The sequence below is a fragment of the Stegastes partitus genome, unplaced genomic scaffold (genome assembly GCF_000690725.1).
Source record: "Stegastes partitus isolate 25-593 unplaced genomic scaffold, Stegastes_partitus-1.0.2 Scaffold1028, whole genome shotgun sequence".
Classification (NCBI taxonomy): domain Eukaryota; kingdom Metazoa; phylum Chordata; class Actinopteri; family Pomacentridae; genus Stegastes; species Stegastes partitus.
In genome coordinates this window covers 254,675-264,410 of record NW_007578759.1, presented here as the reverse complement: position 1 = coordinate 264,410, position 9,736 = coordinate 254,675, and the positions used below count along the sequence as shown (strand labels likewise).

The 9,736-nt window shown below is 45.6% G+C and overlaps 1 protein-coding gene across 1 annotated transcript in view; it reads left to right on the top strand.

The window, feature by feature from the left end:
- pard3bb (par-3 family cell polarity regulator beta b) overlaps nt 1-9,736 on the top strand; it is a 218,717-nt gene that overhangs the window by 9,170 nt on the left and 199,811 nt on the right. Inside the window, exon 2 of the mRNA XM_008295178.1 lies at nt 4,898-4,999. Coding sequence (XP_008293400.1) covers nt 4,898-4,999 — 102 coding nt within the window. The remainder of the gene's footprint in view (nt 1-4,897; nt 5,000-9,736) is intronic.

Here is a 9,736-nt window from a genome sequence, read left to right as displayed (position 1 = left end):
GACTGGACTGAAGTGGACTTCCTCTGCCCTGCCCTGTAATGTTCAGCTCAAAGTGTGTGAGGCGGGTGTTTTTCCACATGTGTGCAGACGGTACGAGCACCAGAGTTTGACCCACAGTGAGCCCTGGGTCTCTGTTGTGTGGTGTCCCAAAGTCCACACCTGTGCAGCAGGTCCAGTTCAGACAGCAGCGTGCATACCAGCTCTTATGTCAACTAACGGACTCAGACTGTTCACAGATAACGGACGGAGGACACATACCTCAACACACTGAACACTGTATGCCGTGTTTTTACTCTGTGGGAATGTACTCCAGCCTGTTAATGATTTCTACATCATGTCATGGGCGTTAAATACCCTCAAAACTACCCGAGATTATCTGTAACAGTATCAGGCAAAACACTGCATTAACTGCTAATCCCCCTGATTTTTGGATTAGATCAGCGTGTTTACAGCCCTTATCTGTAATCTCACAGTATCTGGGTGTCCCTCTAGGTTTTTAAACTGCCAGACTTGGAGGGACAGGATTTCTGACGAACACGTTATCAGATGAGATCAGTGCGCTCACGGCGTTTATCTCTAAATCTCCCATCTTTTGTTTTTTCAGCTGTGTGGCTCGCCTACTGTAACCAGAAATCAAAGCGGGTTGTTGTTGACCTAAAAACAGCAGCAGGTCACCGAGGCGGCTGAATGCTGCAGATGCCTTCTATGGCCACGTGTTTCTGTGTTGATTCCTGCTGCAATTAAAACACACGATTCAGTTCTGATGTCTTGGTTTGTGTCTGCAGGCGTCAGGTTTAAATGCAGACAGGAAACCTGTTGTCTTAGTGTTTTTCTAGGACGTGCCAGTGGCTGAAGCTGAGGCAGAGCGCTGTGGTGTTTTATTACCAACACGGTGCGCTGTTCTAGCAGATGCATTCATAATGGTTGATTAATGTAGGACTGCAGCTAACTATGATGTTCGTTATTGATTAGTCTGCTCATTATTGTCTTCATTAATCAGTTGATCTGTCAAATGAAAGCAGCAGAATATCCCGTTCACACTCTCCTGTAGTTTTTATATTTAGTCAGACAAACGGCTAAAATCCATCAGATGTTCAATTTATTATATGAAATGGAGAAAAGCGTTCAGTTTAGCATTTATGACCGACGAATTACTTTAGCAGCTTGATGAATGACTAATACTATATTATGTCTGTAGTTAAAGTCAGCAGATTGCTGTCAGGTGACTGATTGTTTCAGCCCAAAGTGGTAGCAAAGCAACAAAACAAGAACCAGAACTTGATGAAGCATCCTGGTTCTGATGCAGTAGCTGAGAAACGTACGAACTTCAGTGAGGTCCCAGATCCCCGGGGTTACTCTGTGTCACTGGGTTTGTTCTAATGTGATAAATGGCCCATTTGGACTGTGCACCTGTAAAGTCCAGTATTAATTGGAAGGAGAAGGTGCAGTCTGCTGTGTTAGAGCACCAGGTACCGGGGCTCCGGTCTGCCTCTAATGTGGACATCCAGAACAGGCTTGGATTTGTTGTTCTTACGTGCGAGTTCACTTTGCAGAATATTTGCTGAAATGAAATGTAAGCAAGCTGGTACCGGTGTCGTCTCCTCATCCGCCTCTCTGGAGGCTGGTTCTCTGTCAACAGCGTGCAGCCTGGCAGAGTTTAGTCAACCTGCTTGCGTAGTGACTGTGCAGCTGAGGTTTATGTGCAAAGCCGAGGCCAGAAAAGACACAAAGCTATTGACATGACATTGTGCCTCTGAAAGTTTCCCTCGCAGGTCTTAAAAGCTTGTTGTCCCAGAGTTAATATGCTCCAAAGCCCTGACTGATACTGACTGAATGCAGATAAACACTGTGCAAAGAAGAAAATAAAACACTGTACACGCAATGTTTGAGCGTTTCCCTCTGGTACATCTGGCCTGGGTGTCAGCCAAGGCAGCGCTGGAGTGGAGTCACACAATGAATTCCAATCGGGAGGGAAGGAGGGAGGAAGGGACAATATGAGAGTCTGAACAGCCACAGCGTCACAGGCTTGTGTAACAGGGACTGTTGAAAGCCACTGAAATGTCTGGTTTTGTGACAGAATAGAAAAAGATTGTTGTTATCGACCTGCACTGTGTTTAACTTGGAATAAAGGCTTCATCTGAAGCAGCCAAGCATTTAGCTAGTGACTTGTATACATCAGCTGGCGCCACATGGCAGTGAAGGATGACTGAAGTCAGGATCAAACGTCCTGTATTGAGATGTGTTTCTCTCAGATATTGCATAAACCAGTGGGCCAAGTATCGGTCGACTGATGAATTATGGGTTCGTTAATGTACGGTAAACAGCCGGGTTTCAGCTTCACAGTACGTGTGTCACCAGGACTGACTTACCAGCTGCTTCTCTACAGGGCTGCATGATGGATCAGTGGTTAGCACCACCGCCTCACAGCTAGAAGGTCGCCGGTTGGCGTCCCGGTGAGGACACCCGGGATCTTCCTGCGTGGAGTCTCCATGTTCTCCCCGTGCAGCGTGGGTTCTCTCCGGGTTCTCCGGCTTCCTCCCACAGTTCAGAAACATGCTGAGGTTAATTGGTGATTGTAAATTGTCCGTAGGTGTGAATGTGAGTGTGCTTGGTTGTCTGTCTCTAAGTGTAGCCCTGTGATAGACTGGTTACCTGTCCAGGTGAACCTGCCTTCACCCTGAGTCAGCTGGGATAGACTCTGCCCCCTGATACCCTAGTGAGGATGAAGGTGTAGAGATTTTAAAGTCTTTTCTGGCGTGTGTCCTGGTTGTTTCCATCCCATTTAGCGAGCTTGTAGGAATACCTGAGCTGGACATGACACACATAGCTAGCAGCAGCAGTAAGCGGCCTGTCGCCCTGTGGATTAATACGTTTGATCGAATCGAGGTCTGTTGTGTGAGACGGCCACGTGATGAATGTCCAAAACGCCTCCTCTGAGGACTGGCCTTTGCAGTCACACCCAGGGACGCAGAGTGCCTCGTCCCATCTTACACTCCTCCTGATGTGAGTTTCTGAAAAACACTGACAAGCACCTGACCCTGAAAGAGTGATTTAATGGAGCACCACCCTGTAGTGTTTGACTCATACCTCTCCTCAGGCTGTGTGTGTGTGTGTGTGTGTGTGTGTGTGTGTGTGTGTGTGTGTGTTGTCTCAATATGTTGTTGAACAAGCAGCTCTATGTAGTCAGCTGTCCGGTACAGTGTCGATGTCATTAATCACAGACCCAACACAGCGGAGAGAGCGAGTGAGCGGGGAGAGAGAGCAGGCCAGGCTGGAGTTGTAATCTGTACGAGGCACCCAGGGAAAGACGAGGAAAAAACAAGGGAGAGGGCAGAGATGAAAGGAGAAGGGGAGTCAAGAAGAGAAGGCTGTATAAATGAGACTGAGGAGGAGGAGCTGGTGAGCAGGAGGAAAGCGTTTATGGTTGAGCTTTGGATAGATTCTCTATAAGTGAAAGTATAGTCTTCATTGTTTGTCTGGTTGTCCACATTATAATGTGTGATAGCTGGCAAAGACTCTTATTTATTAAGTTAAAACCAACCACCCACTGTGCACCTGCCACCAGGTGAAGCTGTCTGTCTCTCCTTGTTTCTGATGCCGTGGCCTCGTTCACTGTGAGCTAGGAGCTGAACAACAGACGTATAGGGAGGGAACAGGACAGCAGAAGGGAGGGCTGATGGAGAAAATGTTGCAGCCAATTAACAGTACAGGTTTATATTGAATGCTGCCACACAGTCACATTCACCTGCAGATGGTTGGAAATGGTCAAGGTGTGGTCGTGACATGAGCCAACACTGTTTTAGGAACCAAACAGACATATGGTGAGGTCAAGTTATGTCTGTAGCACCAAGACAAAGTGCTTTACATCAGACACTAATGGCATTGCAGCAGCATGTAACAAACAATAACAATGCAATCTGAGAAACACATAATTGATCAATTGGTTTTAAAAGAAATAAAAACAATAAGATAGAAGAAGTCAGATAGCAGTGTAAGATACTGATGAATTGTCCAGTATTTAATCTAAGCGTATGTTTTGGCAAACAATAAAAACTTCACCCTGATTTTAAAGAGGCGTGAGTTGAACCAGCCTCCAGTTTTCTGGGAGTCAGATGATGAATGGTGCTTCTCCAGCTGAGCGCTGACGCTGTGGGCCTGCAGCTGTGTGTTCTCACCCTACACCATGCAGGGCTTTATAAAGCAGCAGCACTATTTTCATCAGTAAACTGTTGTAATCTGATATTTGTTTTCTGGCTCTGGAGAGGATTTTAGCAGCTCAGTGAGGAGTCCCTTGTTGTTGTCTGGCCAACTTCCTGAGACCTGTCGCAGCTCTTTCTCAGTCCTCCTGAGACATGATACCTTTAACTCTTGGTTTATTCTGAAGGACATCGTAGGCTGGTTTGTAATTGTCTAAATGTTAATGACAAAAACTACGCCAAGACATCTGACTCAGTCTGTGGTCTTTGTGTCTCATTACCTTTAAATCATTCTGCTTTGACTTTAAAAAGCTGTTTCGCTAACGGGACATTTTGGTATCTGCATAACTCTGGTGAGATTTTTGGTTGTTTTCCACAATCTGAGAATTCAGTTTGGTTCATCCAGATGTGTGATTCCTGATGTAAACAGGCCCTGTCCTTATTTCAGTTGACTGTGTGAAACCTGTCTCCAGAGCTCCAACAACACCAAGACTGAGACTTCTCTGTCTTTTTTAGTTTCCTGTGTCATCCAGGATCTTAACACGAGCAGTCTCTGTGCTGTGGTGCGATCGAAATCCTGATGAGAAAGCATGGAAGCAGTTATTAAAAACCAGGAACGTGTTCTGCTGAGAAGAGGGATCAGCTGCTGATGGATCTGTTCACAAACTGCTGATTTTCAACGGTTGTGTTGTGTATTATAGGAGGGAGACTTCTTGGTTCGGACCCACCACGTTGAATACTGCGACGGAGGGATTCTGGACCCTGATGACATTCTCAGCGATCTGGTAGAAGACAAGGACAAGGTGAGCGTGCACGGTTCTGTTTCTGCTGAGTACTGAGATGGGTTTTACTGTCTGTAAAATGACATGCAGGTGAGCCGACCGCCAGCAGTCACTGAAGGTGTGTTTTCTTGAATAACATGTGAAGTTAGTTTGTAGTCACTGCAATGCAAAGACCAAGCAGCTCTGCATGGAACTACAAGAGCTGTGTATGTAAATGAGTCCCTTCAGTGTTCTCATATAGCGCATATGATCGTCTGATTTATACATATGAAGCAGTCACATAGCACTGTGTGTGCTTTGAGAGGGTGTGTGTGTGTGTGTGTGTGTGTGTGTGTTCACCCTCCAGAGTACGGTGCTGCAGTGGCCTATCAGCCACTCCTTTGGATAGAATATTGCCTCTCGAGCAAAATTCAAAGGTAAAGGTTTTAACTTGCCTTCAGCATCAGGCAGTGTCATTAGCAATTCACTTCTGAAGACTTGAGGCAAATCCAATCCATAAATTCCCCATTCTTCTTATTTCCCCCCTGAGGAAAGTACCATTTTTCATTTAACCCTTTGGGAAGATCTGTTTTGTACTCTGGCATTATTACAGTGTGATGAACGGCCCAGATTGAGGACTTTCTGAGCCGTGGTTTAGGACCCTGAATGAATCCTGGGCCCTCTCTCGGTGGCTTTGCACATTAAAACAGTGTCAACATGTTTTAATGAGCCCGTGTCCTATGGTGAACTGAATTTTTCATTTGGGTCACAGTTAGAAAAAGTTGAAGAAGCTGCTGGCTATAAAATGTAAAGTACAGCGTATATCCCTGTCCTGGGCTCACACTGTTTGCCTTTAAGGATGTATAAATACTGCAGAAATTCTCTCAACTAATTAAGAACAAAGTTGCTGTAGTTGGCAATTCCTCCCAACGCTGCGAGAACCGCTGGGAAGCATTGCTCTTTCTCAGGCCTCCGTTGTTCTGCTCACGTCAAGAAAATCATTGGTTTTAGATTCTGTGGTCAAGACGTTTCTCCCACTGTGACTGCAGCTCCAGTGAAACGAGAACAGCTTCTGATCTCGTCGAGTGTTTTCAGCTCAACAAAGTTTGTAGAAATATGACCAATGAGAATTATCTCCGCTGCAGAAAGCGATATCCACACATGACATTTTTAGAAATCCGTCTTTCTTCTCTATGCTGACTTCATGTTCCTGATGTGCCTCCATGTGTCAGAGCGGGGTGGCTACATGACACGCTAAGCCACAGCCTGGGGGCCATGTGACTCAGTGACAGGAGCAATAAAGGAGTCAGGAGACCAGCCACTGACCTGGGGGATTACTGTTGCCATGGTTTTGGAGGGTTTCAGAGAGCAGCCTGCACTGGTCCTGCTGGTGGCTGCTCGTCGCCAGCGCTGTGCCACTGTAATCGTGTTTGTGACGGGTTTTATGTGGAGACGTTACAGTTGGAGTAGTGGATGCTCACTGCCCTGGTTTTACAGCCACACATCAGTAGAAGGAAAGGCGCATTTAATGTGTTTGTTTGGCTAATTCCAGGATTGTGCCCAAACCCGGTCATATTTTTAGTGCGTTTAAACCCCGCCACCGTTTCATCTGAGGCTCTGCATCAGTGTGCTGTGTTTCCTCTCAGTAGTACCACAATGAAACTGCAAAGAGCTGTGTCTGTGGCATGGACACTACGCAGTGCTCCATGTTTTATAGACGTGGAATCATCATTCTTTGGTTCCAGGAGACAGCCAATAAAAACAGGTGGCTTCAGGCTGCATGTCGATGCCTCTGTGCCAGCATGGATGGAGATACGAGGTTCTCAGGTCGTCCGTCAGTCCCGGTCTTATATCTCTGGAATATCTCTGGGACAAGTGTTGGATTTAAGGATAGAGGAGGGTTTATTTTTATTTTATTTTGGTTCCTTCCCTCTGTCTGCTTGCTCATAGGGAATCCAAAGACAACCACAGTATGGGAACACAAACCAGGTCTACACGCTTCAGTCGGTACAACATGAGCGTGAGCACACATAGATGTAAACTGCAGCTTGACTGGGTGGGAGGGGCACAGAACCACCAGGGGGCAGTTATTTTTCCCATCTGGTATCAGTGGATATGAGCCAATTACAGCTGATGTATTATGACTTTATGAAGTTGTAATGAGGAACATGGAGCCAATAGGTGCATATTTACAACGATTTAGTTTCCTTTGGTTTGGTTTTGGTCTCCATTGACTTGTGAGATGAAGATGTGGTTAGAAGATGTCCTGAAGAGCTGAAGGGAGCGGTGGTCTACTGCTGAGAGGTTGATGAAGAACTGAGTGAAGGGTTGATGTTAAACACACAGAGTCACCAGCAGTCAGAGGTAAGAACCGTTAAATACGTGTGTCATCATTTGCATAGCAGGTCCCGACTTAAAGCTGGTCCAACAGGTTTCTGTGTGGAGGTTATCAAGATAAGTGAATGTGACTGTGGGGAGGCTAGCTGGAGATGCACACTGTACACAGAACTGATTTGCATTTTGTCATAGCTTTGTTCTGAACGCTCTCTCTGCTACTCATTTCAAACAGATAGTGATGCTTTTTGGTAAAGTCCTCCGAATGCAGTCCGACTGCACAGAACACACTGTATGTTGAACCATCAAATGCAGCCCTGGAATCAAATATAAAAGCTCATGAATCCTATAAAATACACATTTCAACAGTGGGATCAAATAAAGGGCCTAACTCTAATTCCCCTAAAACACACACATGGTGAGATACACACAGACCCACACACACATGCACGCACACAGAAATAAACTGTACAGAATGATACCCGGCAGTGCGCACTTCTGAGCACCAGAGATTGCATATGAAATGAAAGTGTGAAATATTCATTGGATTCTGAAGCGAGGCTCTCATAGTATTACTGAGCTGAGATGAATAAATGGCTCCTAATCCCAGATGAGTGTTTTACTGTAGGCAGACTCAGACTGCCTGGCTTTAGGTTTAGAACCACAAAGAAAACAGAAGATATTTGAGGTCTGCTGAAGACAGAGGTCAGAAATACAGTTTAGAAAAAACCCGGGATGAAATACGCTCCAGTGATGCGCTGGAGAAAATGTGCTGCAAGAGTTTGAGGTGATATTTATGTGGCAGCTGTGGATCAATGTGGGTCTGGATCCTTTAGGCCTCATTTGCATCTGGTGTGAACATGTGATCTGTATCAGGATACATTATCTGGATGACTTCTGATCCATCAGTCTTTGCATTTACACCTGCTATTAAAATGTATTGTGGTTCTCTGAATTCTGCCTGCACTCTAATCACATCTCAATATGCAATATGCAAATGGGAGTATTGAGTGGGCTGCCTGATCAACAGACATGGTGCATCCCAGGTCAGGGAGGCTGGATGTGTTCTAGTTACTGCTCCACTGGTGACCTGATGCTGCTAGCTGTAGCTCTGCTTTGCATTGTTTTAGTTGGGAGGAAGAGGCAGAGCTGACGTTGCGCTGTACAGATTGTGTTTACACTGGGCTTGGATGTGGTCCGACTGATCCGATTGTGTTCTGATTGCATATGTTCTGTACGCACTCACCTTGCATTAGCTTGTTTTGTTCCCCTGATCCACATAAGTTATCTGGCTAATCTGTGAACGTGGGGCATCAGACAGAAGACACAGCACATCCGTGTACGTCTATGTGTGTGATATCTTTGTGTATTGTAGTCGTATGTGTATTCCTCCCAATGAGCTGCGATCCAGACACTTACTGTCAGAGGTCTATTCCTGTCTTGACTCCCAGACTGGAAATTCTTAAGCTTGAGTCGGATGTTGGCGGTGAACCAGGTGATGCATTTTTTCTATTTATTTGAACAGACAGCTCAGAGCCCTACCATGCATGAAGATGTGCTGACTGTTTCTCTCTTATCAATAGTACAGAATGCCAGAGTCTCACTGCTACAGTAAGAATTCACTAGCTAGCGATTTTCATTACATGACCCAAATGTTTGTCTTTATTTCTGCCCACTGCATTGAACATGGATGTAAACCAGAAGTACTTACCTGTGAATGTTTCTGTCCCATTACATACCTGCTATACAGTTCATGTCTCTCTTCACCTCACAACAGCTGCTAGCCATATTATGGGATGCACATTTATGGTACTTTACTTCTTGTTTGCTAAGAGGATCGATATCTGTTTAGTTTCTGTGTTTTTACATGTGTAGGACAGACAGGGCTTGTCTTGGTTTAGATTAACTAACTTGAACCAGTCCGGTACTGGATCCCTCAGCATGCCCTGAAGCTCAGCCCCGCCTCTAGAACATTATGCAGATGAGAGCACGTGATCAGCTGCGTGGGGTAACTCTGGGTGTGTGTGGTGTGCAGGTTTATGTGTAGATCAGCCGTCCCCACCTTTCTCTCCATCACCCTAATGTCTCCCTCACACATTGTTGTTTCAGGCTCACTCACAGCTTTATGCCAAAGAAAATGGAAAGTAAGCAGAAAATATGGATTCCCATCAGCATTTTCTGTGCTGCTGGAAGTGTAATTCCTAATGTGTTTTCCCATCTAGTAGAGATGCAGCAGCAGTCTCAGGGACCAGGGTTTGTTTAGAAGGTTAGCAGGTAATGGAGAGGTGGAGGAGGAGCACCGGTACCTGGTACCATGCTGATGTTTGGGCTGAGACATTTGATCAGATGCACCGTCTGCATTAAGCTTTACTAGCAAACAAGATTTAGGATGAAAGAAACCACAGCCGACATCCTCACACACACACACACACACACACACACACA